The sequence below is a fragment of the Ictidomys tridecemlineatus genome, chromosome 12, assembly GCF_052094955.1.
Source record: "Ictidomys tridecemlineatus isolate mIctTri1 chromosome 12, mIctTri1.hap1, whole genome shotgun sequence".
NCBI classification, from domain to species: Eukaryota; Metazoa; Chordata; class Mammalia; order Rodentia; family Sciuridae; genus Ictidomys; species Ictidomys tridecemlineatus.
Genome location: NC_135488.1, coordinates 37,469,230 through 37,487,534, shown reverse-complemented (window position 1 = coordinate 37,487,534; position 18,305 = coordinate 37,469,230). Strand labels below are relative to the sequence as shown.

The 18,305-nt window shown below is 41.5% G+C and overlaps 1 protein-coding gene across 4 annotated transcripts in view; it reads right to left on the bottom strand.

The window, feature by feature from the left end:
- The window catches only part of Vwa3b (von Willebrand factor A domain containing 3B), a 176,867-nt gene that overhangs the window by 51,829 nt on the left and 106,733 nt on the right, over window positions 1–18,305 (bottom strand). For 2 of the 4 annotated variants that reach the window (XM_078028505.1, XM_040270772.2), the window contains exons 17-19: window positions 15,571–15,690; window positions 14,569–14,656; window positions 14,316–14,472 (exon numbers count right to left, since the gene is read on the bottom strand). In XM_078028505.1, the coding sequence (XP_077884631.1) occupies window positions 14,316–14,472; window positions 14,569–14,656; window positions 15,571–15,690 (365 nt within the window). Of the gene's footprint in view, window positions 1–2,315; window positions 3,481–9,643; window positions 11,066–14,315; window positions 14,473–14,568; window positions 14,657–15,570; window positions 15,691–18,305 lie in introns of those variants that run through there. The other 2 variants (XM_078028506.1, XM_040270773.2) reach the window with 2 other exon arrangements.

Below are 18,305 nucleotides of genomic sequence, written 5' to 3'. Positions count from 1 at the left end.
ATTATTATTATTATTAATACATTGTTAAGCACACACCTGCCAAAAGGAAATGGATCTCATTGTTGCTTCTTTGTAAGTGACTTAGTTGAATTGAACATCTTTTTAATATATTTATTTCATATTTCCTTCTTTTGAGAATATCTGATTTTGGTTCATATCTCTTGGCTATTTTTCCTCTTGGCTGGCAAACGAGGAAGGAATAGTGGCTCCAAGTATAGCAGAGTACCAAAAATAGAGACTTTTCTGGGTTCTGCTTCCCGCACCTGGTGCTTACTTGTGGATTTGGGATACCTCTGATTCCATGCCAGTCAATTCCAGGGAGAAAAATGGTCAACTTTTCTCTGATTGGGTGGAACTTCAAACTCTGGTATTCCTCCCCAGTTCTCTCGGGACCATTTCCATGTCAGTTTATTGGTCACCTAAGTACTCTGTCCAGGATTTATAGTTGTATCAAGTGGAGAAACAGGGTGAAGGACTCACTCCATCTTCCCTGGAACCAGAACCCTCTGTCATATTCTTCTGTTCCCAAGACTTCTTTTCATCTTAATCATTTTATATTTGCCTATTTGCATATTACCCATCTCTCCCTAGCAGAATGTGAGCTCTGTGCAGGAACTTTGTTTCAGTCACTACTAAACTGCTACCACCTAGCACAGTACCTGGAACTTCATAGGCCCTCACCAAATATTTGTTGATAAATGGATAGATATATACTCATCAAAAGATATATTCCAAGTTGGGTGTAGTGGTGCATCCCTGTAGGCCCAGCTCCTTAGGAGGCAGAGGCTGGAGGATAACTGGAGCTCAGGAATTTAAGAACAGCCTGGGCAATGTGTAAGATTCCTATATGTAATAATAATAATAATAATAATAATAATAATAATAATAATAATATAGGTATATTCTATTCTTTAACATTTAAACAAAAAGAAAAAATCAAATAGGAAAATACTAAGCTGTACTATCGTTGTTCCAAAATCATATGATATTCTGATCATAATGAACATGAAGATATTTTGGAAATGTGGGAAATTATTTTAAAAAGTAAAAATTTAAAATTTGTTCTAATTAGTTATACATGACATGAGAATGCATTTTGACACATTGTACACAAATGGAGCATAACTTCTCATTGCTCTGAAGAAGTAAATATTTTACTTTTAATTAGGATGATAGATTTCATGGTTTTCTGTTCCTCCCTGCCACTAAAATCTTCCAAAAACTTTGTTATTATTATTTAATAAAATAATTCATAGGAAGAAAGAAAAAGAAAGACAGAAGCATAGTTGATAAAAGATGGATGTAAAAAGATGGACAGAAATGTGAATGGTGAGCAGGGCTAAGCCGTGGCTATTGGTTCTGGCTCCAAAGATGGCAGAGCAGTGGGAGCTCAGTGCCCGCAAAGCAAGTAGGACCAAATGGGACCATGAGTGCTCTGGTAAAGAAGTCACATCAGTGACTCATGTCAACTGGCACGAAGGTCTCAGCCCCGAAAGAAGGCCCTGCCTAGTGAAAGGACACTCCTGTGGTTTTACAACCAGGCACTAAACCAGACCACTTTTTGTCTCTGTGAGAGCCATAATATCACCAAGGAACCAACGCCCTAAATGTCCATGGTGTTGTCCCTGGTGTTGAGGGCCAAGAGGATGGATTTAGGCAACTTCAAATAGAAGAGCAAAGAAAAAAGAACACAAATGCCAAAAATATTAGTTGAGGAAATTAACAAACAAAACGTCAATGCACTTAAATTAATTTTATGAGCCATCTCTAAACATGACTTTAATTATTATTAAAATGACTTACAACTAAGCTGTTCAAAGACAAAAAAGATAAAACTACAAAACTTTACTCAAGTGCCACAAGAAGCAATGGATGTCAAAGAAAAATTAAGAAGTATGATTGCCCACTATTCCAATAACTTAGATGAAAAATAACAACTATATTTTTAAAAAAACTACAAAAAATTTAAAAACCTATCTTTAAAAAAATGGAACTGAAACAAAGATGGATCTTAACAGAATAAATTCTAGAGCAGACAAAAAAATAGTCTTTAAGAATGGGTGAATGATAATACCGGATGCCTTTCCCCTTTCTATATCACAGAAAGGCCAAAAGCCAAAAATTATAGATAAATAGATGATAGGTAGGTATATGTATAAAGAGACTGAGAATCTTTCATATTATAGAAATTTCAAAAGAACAGATTATCAGAGAGGCAACATTGGGGAAATGGCCTCCAAGATTTTACAAAATGGCAGCTCTACTTCCAGCTTTACCCTTCTGAGGACTGGAGATTGCATTACCTGCCAGACCATGATTAGTCAAGCTGTTTGTGAGAAAGGAATTGGGTGTGGTCTCCGTCTCTGTAGTCTGGGGGAGGAGGTCCATCATGCAGAAGGTCAGGGTCAACAGTGTTTTAAGGGTCAGCTTGCTTGGAGTGGGGGGTCTGCAGCAGGGTTCAGAGCTTCAGCTGTTGCCCGGTCAGGGGTCTGATAAACAGTGGCCGCCTGTTTTCTGTGTCACGAGTAAATGTGACTCCATTTTGTTTTTAATCCCTTGACAATAGGAGTTTTAACCTGGAGAACAATGCTTTAGTGCTCTTTGTACTAAAAGCTTTAAAACATACATAGAAATATAGGCTGCTGTTTACCTCTGGGGGGAGGATGGGATCAAAAACGGTGATATAGGGTCCTCCACTTTATCTGCGATGCTTTATTTTAAAGCATATCTAACACAGGAATAAGATGAGGTTTACAATCACCAACTGCGATGACTTCTCAAAATCTGGGATTCAGGGCAAGTGAAGAGAGGCGGGTAGGACTTAAATCTTAACTATTTAGTTCTTTTTTTTTTTCCAATACATCAATTAATGATTAGTTTTTGTTCAAATACATAAATTAATTTTATAATTAAACCGTCAAGACTCCAACAAACCCACCAACTGGCAAAGATTTAGAAAACCAAAGAGAAAGAAATGAAGTTACAGGTCACATGGTCCAACCCTGCTACTTAAGAACCAGCCAGTGGCTTCTGAACAATCTGGTCAAAAGGAAGGGACCGGAACACTGGGTTAAAGGTGGCACCACTAGGCTTTGAGACCGAAGCTTGTGTTCGTGGGGAACAAACATCTCTCAAAATAGAGCTACGGGTCATACACGCTTTCATCTCTGCGGAATGAAAGACACATTTTTATCTCCCTTGGGGGGGAAAAAAAAAACCCAAACTTTAGAAGTCTATAAATCGCTCTCCTAGCTTGTCAACTAACGCCTCGGCTGTAAATCCATACCCCTGAATACTCAGGAACTTTACAACATTTCACCACCATCATCTGGACTCTTGGGCTTAAGAAACCCCATCCGTGGGCTACTTCCCTCTTTTGCGGACTTGGATCTCATGCCTTCCATGGTCAGGGCCGACTTCAGTGTGGTCATTCAAATTGGCTTGTAGGCACCCACTCCTCCCCGCTTTCTGCATGCAGATCTGGGGAAAGACAAAGGCATAACCCCACACCGTCTGTCTGTGGTCTTAGTTTTTACAGCATGGTGCTGGCCCAGCAGGTCAGACGCGACACCCTCTTTATGATGTCGAACTTCATGTGACTCTGAGGTCATAAGGGGCGTTCCCAGGGCTGGGGGGACCAGAAGCCAGCCAGTGGGGAGGGAAGTGGGGCTCGCGAGGAAGCTGAGGATAATCAAAGCCCCCGACCATGCCACTTGTGAATGTGGCTCGCTTATTAACACAGTGAGGGACCCTGTGGTCCGTAGTTGATAGCAAAAGGAAGCCTCCAGGTTCTGCTGCTTCCATTTTCTTGAGGCTGACCCAGAGGCCTTACCAAATCCGTACCGAGGGTCACACCCTTTGGGACAAGAGTTTGTGAGGGTTGTGTGAGTGCAGAGGCAGACAGACAGGGACAGAATGAGGGGGAGAGAGAGAGGGAGGAGAGGTCCTGACCACAGACGCAGAGGAAACTGCTAGAATTCATGGTCAGGCCAATTGGGGCTGATGATGCTAGAGATCTTCTGTTAGATCAAATACCCAAAGGCAACCACTGCACTCAAGAGCAATTTTTTTAAAAATTATTTTTTGACATTCTCATGAGGTCTTCTTTTTAAAAAAAAAGTTAGTTCTAACTAGTTATACGTGGTAGGAGAATGTATGTGACATATTTTACATACATGAATAACTTCTCATTCTTTTGGTTGTACACGATGCAGAATTACGTTGGTCGGGTAATCATGCACGCACATAGGAAAATGATGTCCCATTCATTCTAGTATCTTTCATATTCCCAATGCCCTCCCTTCCTTTTGTTCCCCTTTGTCTAATCCAAAGTACTTCTATTCTTCCCTAACCCCCACCCCACCCCTATTGTGAATTAGCATCTGCAAATAAGACAAAACATTCAGCCTTTGGTTTTTAGGGATTGACTTATTTAGCATGATAGTCTAGAGTTCCACTTATTTACTGGCAAATGCCATAATTTCCTTCTTCTTTATGGCTGACTAATATTCCAGTGTGTATGTGTGTGTGTGTGTGTGTGTGTGTATCACATTTTTTTTTCCATTCATCTGTTGAAGAGTACCTATGTTGGCTCCACAGTCTAGCTGTTGTGAATTGAACTGCTATAAACATTGATGTGGCTGTATCACTGTAGTATGCTGATTTTAAGTTCTTTGAGTATGAATTTAGGAGTGGGATAATTGGGTCAAATGGTTCCATTCCAAGTTTCCTGAAGAATCTCCATACTGTTTTCTAGAGTGGTTGCACCAATTTACAGTCCACCAGCAATTTTCCTCCACATCTGTGCTAACGTTTGTGGTTGCTTGTATTTCAAGAACAACTTTATTAATAATGACAATGGTATTTATCCTCACTCTCTACAGATATTAGGCAGTCTCTGCATACTTTTTCATTCAGTTCCTTTATAGTCAAATGCATTTATTGCTGTTTTTGTTATATGGCTTCTCTTTCCATATCAAACTCCAGAGTTCTTTAGGATCTTTTAAAAAATAGTAGTTACTGGCACAATACATGTACAAAGTCATCATTTATTGAATACACAAGAGAGTAAAACTATATACAAATTAGAATAATGACTAAGGCCCCAAGACTTTTTCTTTTAAATTCATCTTATTATAAAGCATAAATAAGTTTGAATTCTACCAAATTTAAATTCTTGGTCATTGAAGCATGGGATGAAGCATAACTTTGTTGTTTTTAAAGAATATCTTAAGACTATTTTAAAAGAATATTTTAAGAATATGCCAAGTATATGAATAATATAAAAAATATTTGAGAACTGTATTTAGTTTATATAAGAAAACTGTTTGCAAATGATAAAATAATTGAATATTAAAATGAGATATGGTACCATTTTTACATAGCAACTGAAAAATTTGGGGTTTTGTTTTGTTTTACTATTCTGCTTTAGTGAAAGACATAGGAAAATGGACATTCATTAAACTCCAAATAAGCTACCTAATAACAGGGGGAACAATTAAGTAAATTGTAGTAGTTCATATTATTGAATAGTAGAGCAATCATTAAAATTCATCCAAAAATGGTCATTATGAGGAAAAGCATTCAAAACTAAATGAAGAAAATAGAATACAAAACTATAGGTGGGTGCCCTGGCACATGTCTGTAATCCCAGAAGTTCAGGATGCTAAGGCAGGAGAATCATGAGTTCAAAGCCAGCCTCAGCAACTTAGCGAGGTGCTAAGCAACTCAGTGAGACCCTGTCTCTTAGTAAAATCTTAAAAAGGGCTGGGGATGTGGCTCAGTGGTTAAGTGCCCCTGGGCTCAATCCCTGGTACAAACACACACACACACACACAATACCAAACTACAGACACAGCTATTACCTGCTAAACTAGAACCATCCCAAACATTTTGAAATTGAGAAAACAGTATGAAAATAGAGATTATTTATATATTTATTCTTCAATCCTGTCTGAATTCACCAATGTCACTGTTTTTCAACTAAAGCAGTGTTTCCATTAAACATCCAGAACTTACTACCAAATCGGCCAAGGAGAGGTTCTGATTGGATGTGTGAAATGAACAGGCAAATAGTGCAAATCCCACATGAATAAATACCAAGGATGCAATAGCTACTGCAGTGGTGCACACCGCTGAGTGCTAACGTGACACGTCCTCAGCTTTCAGCTCCACAGAACAGGCAGAAGGCAGGCCACCAAATTAACTGGCACATCGGCGGGTGAAGAAGGTCACTCGTAAGCCCATGAAAACCTGTTACGGAGACGGTGATGGTATCTCAGCATTTTTAATTCAGACCTGTAAAGAGCTGAGGAGCTTCGTGCTGACAGTGCATAATGTTCATGAGAGATGCTGAGCAAAAGGCAGGTACCAAGTAACATGTTCAGTTTGACTTCATTGGGGAACAACAAAACCAAAAAGCAAAAAATATGTGTCGTGGAAAAGGTCTAACCAGAGAAAGCGCCAGGTGAGTCGCCCCTGGGGGATTCTAACTCTATTGTTCCTTTCTTTTCCACTTACCTGTAGTTTCTGATCTTTCTGTACAATGAAAAGAATTATAAACACACACACACACTCACACACACACACACATTATCTTCTGCAATAACCATCATTTAAAAATTTTACTTTAAAAAGCTTTTCAATCAATATATAGCTTTATGTTCAAGGCCACTGTAGTGGAAAGCAACAAGATGTCACGACTTTGGGAGTATTCCAGATCTCTTGCACCTGATTTCCTTGTCAGCTAGGTGAGGATGACCAGCCACAGCTCAGTCTGCTCTGAATTTCAGATGAGACACTTGAGTGGTATTAAGTGCTTCTCTCAGAGCCCAGTGTGTGATGAGGGTCCGTCCCATAATAGATTAGGGACCTTGTCACAGTCCTTCAGGAGTAAATGATAGAGCTGTGGCATAAACGTACACATCTATGTACACAATCCAGCATCAATCAAAGCAGGAAGCCTTGATGGGACCCTGAGAAAGCTGGGATGGAGACACTGATGATGGATGGTGATGCAGATTCTCCAGAATGCAGACAGATGTTTCCAGATGATTCCAATCTTTTTTTTTTTTTCAAAGCAATTAGCAATGAAGAGCTTCGAATTCTAGGCTCCTCAGACGGTTGAGGCCGTTTTGTCCTGTATACGACATGGTGACGGACCAATCTTTTTTGCAAGAGGGGAGGTAGAATGATCTGGCTCACTTTGCATCTTGTAATGAAGCGTTGCCAGGGCAACCTCGCTGCTCAACACTTCATTTCCAAGGTGACAGATTTGATGCTGGCCCAGGAAACTAAAAACTGAAACTGCATTGTGTTCCAGAAGAAGAGCGGGCCCAATCATAAGTCATGAATGAAAGAAACAGAGGGGACAAAATCCAACGCTGCTTCACAGCTCAGCCCAGGCAGACGTGGCCACTCACAGGAGAGGGCGTGTCAATCAAAGTTCCCAGTGAAGCCAGAGGAGGTGCAAGCATGGTGCCCTCCAGCTCTGGTCTACTTGATCATAAAATGTTTGGTCCAAATCTCAAAAAGCTATATATATAATGAAGTAGGGGATATTTTAGATATTATCCCTATTTTCTTTTCTATTTATAGCTGAGGGTTTCTTCCAGTCAGAGAAAATATTAGGGAATAAAAGATAAAAATGCAAGACATTTGAAATTTACTTAGTTATTTTGGAATAGAACACATTGTTTTCCACTCTAGTTACCCTACTCTGCAGTAGATCTCAAAACCTATTCCTCCTGCCTATCTGAAACTGAACCCTTTACCAACACTCCCATCGGGACCCCCTCCACTCCAGCTGACCATCGTTCTACTTTCTATTTCTATGAGTTCAACTTTTTTTTTTTTTAGGTTCTACATATAAATAAAATCAAGCAATGTCATCATTAAAAAAAAACTAACAGACAAATGGAAATTAAAACTATACTGAGATTCCATCTCATTCCAGTCAGAATGGCAATTATAAAGAATACAAGTGACAATAAATGTTGGTAAGGATGTGGGGGAAAAGATTCACTCATACATTGCTGGTGGGACTGCAAATTGGTGCAACCACTCTGGAAAGCACAATGGAGAGTCCTCAGAAAACTTGGAATGGAGCTACTATTTGACGCAGTTATACACCTAAAGAACTTAAAATCAACATACTACAGTGACACAGCCACATCAATGTTTGTAGCAGCTTAATTCACAATAGTTAAACCACAGAACCAATCTATGTGCTCTTCAGCAGATGAATTGATTAAGAAAATGTGGTATAATATATACAATGGAATATTACACAGCTAATAATGAAATCATGGTATTTGACAGTAAACAGATGGATCAGGAGAATATCATGCTAAGTGAAATAAGCCAACCCCCACAAACCAAAGGCTGAATGTTCTCTCTGACATGCGGATACTAACCCACAATAAGGTGGGGGGGGGATAAAAGTTCAGAGGATTAGACAAAAGGGAATAAAGGGAAGGGAAGGGAGGGAAGATGGGAATAGGAAAGACAGTAGAATGAATCGGACATCACTTTCCTACGTTCATACATGACCACACGACCAGTGAAACTCCTCATCACGTACAACCTCAAGAATGGGAGGTTGTACTCCATATGTGTACGATATGTCAGAATACACTCTACTGTTAGTACATCTAAAAGGAACAAATTAAAAAAGAATAGGCAAGTTCCGGCACAGTGGTGCACGGCCAGCAACCAAGGAGGCTGGAGGACTGAAAGTTTGAGGTCAGCCTGGCAACTTAATGAGACCCTTTCTCAAAATAAAAAATGAAAAAGGAACGGGGATGTAGCTCAGCAGGCTAGTACCCCTGGGGTCAATCCCCAGTAGAGGAAGAGAGAGAGAGAGAGAGAGAGGAACAGAGAGAGAGAAACAAAAATAAAAGAAAGAAAAGCAATGGGGGTGATATATATGTTAACGAGCTTAATTTAATCATGAATAATGCCACATTGTGCATATATCAAAACATCAAATTGTACCCCATCAATGTATACAATTATGATTTGTCAATCAAAAATAACATAATTTTTGCAGGGGTGTGATGGTCTATTCAAGGCCTGCCTGGGCAATTGAGCAAGACCCCATCTCAAAAAAAAAAAAAAAAAAAAAGATTATAAAAGGTTGGCGTTGTAGCTCAGAAGCAGAACTCTCCTGAGGTTCAATCCCCGGTACCAATAAAATGAAATAAACTTGAAAATATTTTAAGTACAGTGTGTGCTTTGATGATAAAATTGAGATTTATTGCAGTATATGTCTTGCACCACCAAGAGTTTTGCTCTTCCTACCAATAAGAGGGGATGGGTTTGCAGCAGCTGGCGCCTGTCCCTTGAAAATGTCCACCCCCTTTGGCTTTGCTTTCTAGGGGCAGAGGACTGGAATGTTCTAACACCAGGACTCTCACTACTTCCCCTCCCGTCCTCTTCCTTCTAGGTCATCCAGGCAGCAATCTGGATAGCAGTCTTGACATTTTTCTCTGCCAGCCACACTGCTCGGCCCTGTCCACTTGACTCCATAATGGCCTTGGATCCACTCGGGGCGCCACTAGGTCTGGGCTGCCCATGGCGTGCCTCCCCCACCCCCCCTGCATCTTCCCAACCTCGCTCCTCTCCCCCCAGCCTGCTCATGGCAGCCAGGACCTCAGATTAATTTGCTGAGAGCCCTTCATTCCCCTCAGGATGAAGTTCAAACTCCTCAATTCAGCCAAGGTGCTCCCTTCATCCACCTGGAGGATTCCCAGAACAAACGCTGGCCCACAGGCTGTCCCACAGCAGCCCCTGCCAGGGACCCTCCAACTCCTCCACTTCATGACGCTGACACCTGCTAAGACCGACCTTCCCTGATAAGGAATCAAGTTGGGGCCTCTCCCGCACGTCAGCTGTCCTCCTTGGCACGTATTCCAGAGCCCAGCACCGGCATGCAGAAGGCATGTAACTAAACGCCTCTAAGTACTACCCACTGTATGCATTACTTCTTCTCACACTATAGCAATCTCAGAGTAAGTAATAATGCTCCTCCCAGAGCACACATGCATAGGATGCATCCCAAAGAACCGATTTCTGTCTGTGGGACTAAGTTACTCTGTTTGCTTCTACAGCATATGAGCCAGCGAGGGAGGGCAGGTTGAAGAACAGTTCATACCCGCACACCACCTTCAGCACCACCAGCGCATCTCCACACCCACAAAGCATATCACCAACAGCATCATAGGGTTCCTCTTCAGGAAAGGGCCCTATCCTACACTGCCTGTGGGGTGCAGACTGGTGGAAGTGTAAAATGTATTTAGAGAATGATTTGGACTTCCCCGTCAAAATGGAAAATGCACAGGTCCTTTGGGTCCAGCAATCCCACTGGAGGGAATCTCCCAAAGGTCGTCTTGTCCATGTGCCAACAAATCTGTGTGCAGTGAAATCTATAGGGAAGGAGGGACATGATGTAGGTGTCCCTTAATAATACAGAAGAACATTGCAACTGAAGAGAGTAAGACTTACCCAGATCTATGGTGTGGAAAGGTCTCTAAAACACATTTTTTAAAATGTTTTTTAGTTGTCAATGGATTTTTATTTTATTTTATTTATTTATTTATATGCAACACTGAGGATCAAACCCAGGGCCTCACGCATGCCAGGCAAGCGCTCTATCACTGAGCCACAATTCCAGCCCTCTAAGACACATTTTTCAAAAGACCAAACAGCAAATCCATATGGTATTGCCTTATTTATATTGATTAAAATTATTATGTATAAATAGCATGTTATATACACACACACATTGATCCGTGTGTGTATAGAAAAAGAATTAGAAGGAAATTCACCAAACTATTCAGTGTTCCCTTCATGTCAGAGAAGCATCCAGAGATTTCTCTGAAGACTTTCATATGGGTTAAATTACTCATGCTGAAAATCTATTCATACATCACTCATCAGATAAAAAAACTAATTAACTAATTAACAATCGAGTTCTTTTTGTATTTTCGCCGTCTTCTCTTTTGCTGTTAATTCTGCTTTTCTTAACTTTTCCTCAGTATGTAATTCATGTAGGTTCAGAGTTAATCTACAATAAAAACATACAAGCATATAAATAAAAAACAAACATTAGGGGCTGGGGTTGTGGCTCAGTGGTAGCGTACTCATCTGGCCTGTGTGAGGCACTGGGTTTGATCCTCAACATAAAAATAAATAAATAAAATAAAGGTATTGGGTCCATCTATAATTAAAAAAAAAATTACCAACAATCACACCCCCAGCCAAACTATTAACATTTGATAAAAGAAAGAAGGGAATGAGGAGTTACTCTGTCCACCTGTGCCGAGCACACCTATAGCCCAGCGGTCAACACTCGACACCTGCAGTTTTGTGCCCTGATCTTTCCATTCAGTATAATATTGAGGATTTTACCCAGGTCATTACTTATCCTTCAGAAATATGTTTAATGAGTATACAATATGTGATTATAGGAATGTACTTAGTAGGTATTTAGATTGACTTCAAGTTTCTTATTTTTAGATGTAAGCCATCAATAATTATTCTTTGCATGTATTCGTCAATATCTCTAATTAAGTATTTACTTACATAGATTCCTAGTGATATATGGATTTACAAGGGTAAATGTTTTAAGCCCTTAAGGATCTGAAGATATTGTATATAAGCTTACACTAATTAAAACCCCTACTAGCAGGACGTAAAGTTTCTCATTTCATTCTAGCTTTGCTATTAGTATTTATCAATAGTTTTTGACCTTACCACTTCGTTGGGGGAGGGTGTCTAACTGATTTCCAATTTACATTTTTTTCTAAGTCATACTATTTGGTAACCAGGGAAGGTAAGTAATTTTGTACGTAGTTTTGAGTTTTTTCCCCTAGATTTTCCACTAAGGTGTACATCATTTTCGTATTCCTGCGTGGTATGGGTATGTGTGCTTGTGTGTATCTTTGCTGAACACTGATTTATACAGATACACACATACACATATAAAATACTCTTATGACCCTTTGTTGCATATGTTACAGATATTTTTCTGAATTCTGTCTTCATTTTATTTATGTTTCTATGCAAAAAAAACGCTTCTATATATTCAGTCTATAAATCTTTCCTTTATGACTTCTTTCTTTGATTTTCTGCTTACACTTCCTGATTTTTGAGAAATTTACTTTTCACTGTGCCTCAAGTTCTTGGGAGGCTTAGAAAGAGTCATAAACCCAGGAAAAGTCTATTTCCAGGAAGACTTCACTAAATATATCTTGTTCTAAATAAAAACTCAAGGATACTAATGTAAGAAATATACAGAACATGAAGAAAAGGTAACCAAGTTTCCTGGATGAATTGAATCAATGTTCACCTTTCTGTTGCTTCTGGAATCTTGAGACAAAGTAGGCAGGAACCAGAGGAAATGAGGCCACACTCAACCGCCAGAGTAGGAACAGTGACGTTGGCAAGATGCCTGCTGACTTCGGGGGAGATATAATTTTTTTTTCTTCTTTATTGCGGGGGGGGGGGGTACTGGAGATTGAACCCAGGAGCACTTAAAAGCTGAGCCGAATTTCCAGCCCTTTTTATTTTTTATTTTTTTGAGACAGGATCTGGCTAAGTTGCTTAGGGCTTCTCTAAGTTGTTGAGGCTGGCCTTAAACTTTCCTATTTAAAAAGATTTTTTGCTTTTGATTTTTATCACTTTGTTCTTATGGAAAATCTCAAATACACAAAAAGCAGAAGGAATAGTACATTCAGCCTCCCCCTCGACAATTATCAACTATAAACAATGTGTTTCACCCACTCCTGGCCTCCCCCACTACTCCCACCATCCAGCTTATGTTGAAGCAAGTTCCAAACATTTTATCATTTCCTCCTTAAATATTTAAGTATGAGAAAGGCCTTTTAAGGACATTGTTTCCATTTAGCTACTATAAAGCAGTAGTTGCTACCTTTGCCGGGAAGCAGTGGAGCCCAGTCTCCACATTTATATTCCTTGGTGTTCCATGTCCCACTGGAGCCTCCAGGCTCCCTGAAATTGTTCTTTTGTTTTTATTTTTTATTTTATTTTATTTTATTTTATTGGTAGCAGGGACTGAACCTAGGGGTGCTTAACCAGAGCCACATCCCCAGCCCTTTTTATTTTTTTATGTTGAGACAGGGCCTCGCTAAGTTGCTTAGGGCCTTGCTAAGTTGCTGAGGCTGGCTTTGAACCTGGAATTGTTCTTGCTAAGGACAAGGACTTCCTAGTTGCCAAATTTGATGGTAACTTTTCAGTACAATCATCCGTCAGTACCTGGGGGGATCCCTCAGCGTCCAGGAACCCCTTTTCTCACCAGCAAGTACCAAATCTGCAGATGCTCAAATGCCTTATATCAAATGGCATGGTCTTTGCATACAATTCATGCACATTCTCCCGTACACTTTAGATCATCTGTAGATGATTTATACTACTTCGGACAATGTAAACAATGTAAATGTTATGCAGTACTGAGGTTTTTTTTTTTTTCTTTCTTTCTTTTTTTTTGTTCTGTGGATGGAACCCAGAGACACTTAACCACTTAACACATACTTTTATTTAGAGTCAGAATCTCACTGAGTTGCTTAGTGCCTCACTAGGTTGCTGAGGCTGGCTTTGAACTCTTGATCCTCCTGCCTCAGCCTCCCAAGCTGCTGGGGTTACAGGTGTGTGCCACTGTACCTGCTGCCACAATGAATTTTTAAGGAAAAACAACAAGGAAAAACCCCTCTGCACACGTCCAGTACAATGCCATTGTCTTCCTGGGTATTTCAACATGCGGCCAGTGGAATCTGCAGACACAGACCCTGCAGATAGGGAAGCGCCGGCTGTCTGCCTGGCCCGTCAGCCCCCCCCCCCCCCCCCCCGCCCCCTGCTCCAGGCTGTTTCTCCTGGAGCACATGGCTATCCAATCACTCTCTGTGGTTTGGTCTCTCTCCCACTCTCTGACTTTTCCTGTGGAGGGCTTTAGGATGAAAAAGAAGTCACTCAATTCAGGAAGATGGCAAGCAAGGAAGGACGGGACCGCTTCCAAGTTCTTCCAGACTCATCTGATCCTGGATGCTGTGCTCGCTAGGCTTCCAAGCACTTCTGCAGCTCTGGACTTCCACAGGAGGGACGAGCCCTCCGCCGCCTGTCTCAACTTAAACCAAGGACTTTTGAGTGCCTCTCTCTTTCCCTGTCCCTGCCTTAAGGACGATTTCTTCCCATGGCTGAAATATGCTTGTTACAGCTGCAGGAAACTGCACTGGGTTCATTTTTATTTAAACAGAAAACTAAACATATCCCAAGCGGCGACATGAAGACCATCGGGTTACCTCATCAAAGACCTTGGAGGAGACATGCTTGTCCAAGATGGGGACGTAGGTGGGGCTGTGGGGCACCATGGTCCCTGACAAGGCGTCCATGATGGTGAGCTTCCTGGCCACCAGGCCGTGGATCTGAAGCCAGCTCTCTGAGGACACCTCTGAAAAGCTAACAACAGGGGATTGTGGGGTTTTAAAACTTCTGTCTCGATGGGTCATGAACAACAGCATAATGAAATTATCCTCCTCAAAGGAAGGCTCTCACTTGTCATCGTAGACTTGGCTTCCCTCTCCAGTCCATCTAGCTGACGATCTGTCGTCCGGATACTCATGCGTCAGCAGGATGCTCATCTCTGTGGAAGAGACAATGGCGGGTAGGTGACAAAATGCACAGGGTCATACTAGTTGAGGTTCACACTTGTTAGGCAAGTTTTGAAGTCAGTATCTGGAGTTTTAAGAGTGTGCCCTTGTAGGTCCTTGGTTTTATGAATGGAAAGGGATGTCACCTCACTGAATGAGGAGCATCTGGAGGGAGGGGTTAAATGGGTTGGCTAAATCCCTAAGAAATCAAATCCTCGTCATCGTTTGATAAGCCCTTTATGGAATCTGTGTGTGTAGCAGAGATATGAAAGGTAAGTGACATTGAGGGAAAAAATGCCGCACAGAGCAGGCCCTGAAAACAGGGTTTGATTAGGCTCTGATGAGTGACAACAGGTGCACATCAGCCATGAGTAGGGGACCGTGTGTCTGTGTGTTTGGGATTTGTTATTTAGTTAACTATTTTATGTATGGGGAAAATAATATGGGAACTTCAACTTTTAAAAATTTATGATTTTAAGAATAATTTTATCAATAGGAATAAATTCCAAGTGGAAAAGTCAAGTTTTCTTTATATTTAGCCCCCAAAGGCTAACAATTTGGGGCAGAGAGGGGATCATCAGATAGCACCACCAGTGACTGATGGGAAGAAAATAAACACACTATGAAGTATAAAAGGTTCCAATTTGAAGCACAGAGTGGCCCTAAGCTGCTGGTGTGTCCTGAACCAAAGTGCAAGCAGCACAGGTCTAGCCCAAAGGAATCCGGCGCACCAAGGCTGCTGGAACCGACTGACAGGGGAGCCCTCCAAATGGGAAGCAATCTGAGAACCTTTAGATCGTGATTCATTTTCCCCCAACATATGCCTATCCGGCTCGTTCAGAACAGGGACATGGGGCCAAAGGAGGCTGGCCAGCACATCCCGGGACGGGGACCCTCGTGTACTTGCCTCTGTCACTCAGAGAAAGGGTCCAGCTGCTGGATTTGGAGAGACAGTCCTTTCTCTCACTGCTAGGTGGGCTCTTGAGGGCGGACATCTGGCTTCTGAGCAGGCTGGTTTTGGTTGATTCTGTGGGTACCACAGGGAGAGGGATTAAAGGGATTTGGGGTGGAAAGAGATACTTGATTCAATGCACCTATTTCCCTAAATCCTTAAAAGAAGAGTGCAACCTTAGTGTCCCAGTCTTCAGGGGGGGTGGCCCTGACGCAAACCGAGTGCTGTGACAATGACTTGATCCCTGTATCAGAATTCAAGCTGTGCTCTTCTTGGTGAGAAACCCACTTCCACGCTCACTCACATTGTCGGCAGGTGCAATCCTTGTGGCTGCAGGACTGAGGTTCCCGTTTCCTCAGCCAGCAGCCTGTCTCCTGCTTTCTGCCACCTGCAAGCCAGCAATGATGCACTGAATTCCTATTACGGCTCAAATCTCCCTCTCTCTTTTGCCACCAGTTTTCAAGGGATTTCATGTGACCACTCTGGACCCCCTGGATACCTTGGCTTTGAGTCAATGTAACATAACCTCTAGAGCAATGTCTTGTCATTAGAGGCTGCAGGGTTTAGGGCAGGACATCTTTGGTGAGCCCTTTTAGAAATTCTGCCTACCACAGCTGCTGTTCAGACTTGATTTAATTGCTATTAACCCTCTGTAGGTCCCTTGAGTGGTTCAATGGTGATATTGAATCTGTGAGCATTAAATGAGTCTGTTACAAGGTATCTCAGTTCCTTTCCATCCTTGATAACACACACACTGACTGTAAATGTGTTCTGTGTTCTTCACAAGCACCAAGGCTCTCTATAAGCGTTCATGAAAGAAATGCATCTGTGTTTTCAATGTAGGAGGGGGACTCACTCTCTCCTATAAGAAATTAGATAGTGGGAGTGAAGCTTAGCCAGTAATCTGCAAATGATCTCTCTGCTGCACAGAACAGTGGCACCAGCGGTCTCCATGCATGGAGATGGGACTGTGCTATCTGGTGCTCATTGCCTTTTCTTTCTAGGCAACAAGAAGGTGAGACTGGTCTTGCTGCCCCTGTAGCCAGGAGTGAAGAAAGACACATTTTCATGGGAGCTGTGTCCGTGAGCAAGAGATCAATGACCTTCATGGGAGAGCTGAGCTCCTGTTGCTGACCTCACTGGCAGGCCACCTTGTCCACAATCACAAGGCAAACCCCTCCAGATACAAGACTGTGGCAAAAGGAAAATGAAATCTAGCTCCCAAAGGCCCCATACAAAAAGATGTCCTAGTGCCACACCCCGAAGATACTGAATAAAAACAGATTCATGTAGCAGTGGATTCAAGCACCTAACTCTTCCCCCAGACTCTGCTTAGCAGCTCCATTTCAGCACTCTTCTGCTTTGAAAGTGAAAATGAAATAAAAAAATCCAGTACCTGGTTTCCTGCCCGATACCAAGGATTTTTATACGTGAAATGTTTTGAACAAGTAGCAAATAACAGCTCTGGCAAGACTCAGGTTTACTGGGTGAGGCAGCCAGGACTGATTGGTACTGGGGACGCAGCCACCAATTGGCCTGGGATGGGAAACCTGTCTTTTTCCCAGGAGCATAAGACACTTCTCCCTTGTACAGGGACATCAGGAGCAAGTGGACAGGTTATTCACAAGGGACTGAGTTGTAGCTCATGGTTTGTTCCAGGATGCCTCTAGGTCCTTGTGAGGTCAAGGCTGGATTCTCCTGCCTAGAGACATGGGGACTCCCAAGGGACAGCAGTGGGAGAAGCCACCACACTGGAAGACCCAGCATTCTGGTCTGAGGAGACCTCTGTTGCCACCTTGGGCAAAACCAGCAGGGACCCAAAGGAGAGCCAGAGATGCCAGAAAAACAAGAAAATAATAATACCAGAAATATACCCCAAAGGCTATAAAAGTTAAATTACCATGGCAACCACAGCCCACAAGAGCAGGCCAAGGCCTACACTGCTAAATTTAAACAGAGTGGCCACTGCCCCCAAATAAAGGACTTACATGGGATCCAAAGTCCCCCAAATAATACTCAAAATGTTCAGGATACTACAATAAATCACTTGTCTTTCAGGAACTAAGAATCAAATCTTCAATTAGAAAAGAAAAAAAAACAATATTGATGCCAACAAGATGAGTCAGAAATTAGAATTATCCAACAGGGATTTCAAAGAAGCTGTCCATTCAGATGCTTTCATGGTTAATCACTAATTCTCTTGAAACAAATGAGGAAATAGGAAAGGAATCCTTTTGCAAGAATGAAAAAGACAAAAAGAGAAAAGATAGACTTAAGGCACAAAGAAAGGAGGGGCACTAGTACAGATCTTGCAGCCAATGGAAAGGAAGTGAAGGAACATCATGAACAACTTGTGCTCACAAATTTAACAAAGTAGAAGAAAATGAACCTCTTCCCCCAAACCTATTAACTTCTAACATTGAAAAAAGATGAAATAATAATTTAAACAAGATAATAATAATTTGAAACCATTATGGAAACTGAATTCATAATGAAAAACATTCTGAAAAAGAACTCTGTAGATTTAAATGGTTCCATGATAATTTTACCAAACATTAAAAGAATTACATCAGTTTCTTCCAGGAATAGAAGAGGAAGGACAACTTGCCAACCCATTTGATGAGGACTATATTAGCTCGATACCGAAATTGGACAAAGACATTATTAAGAAAGAACTACAGACCAATACC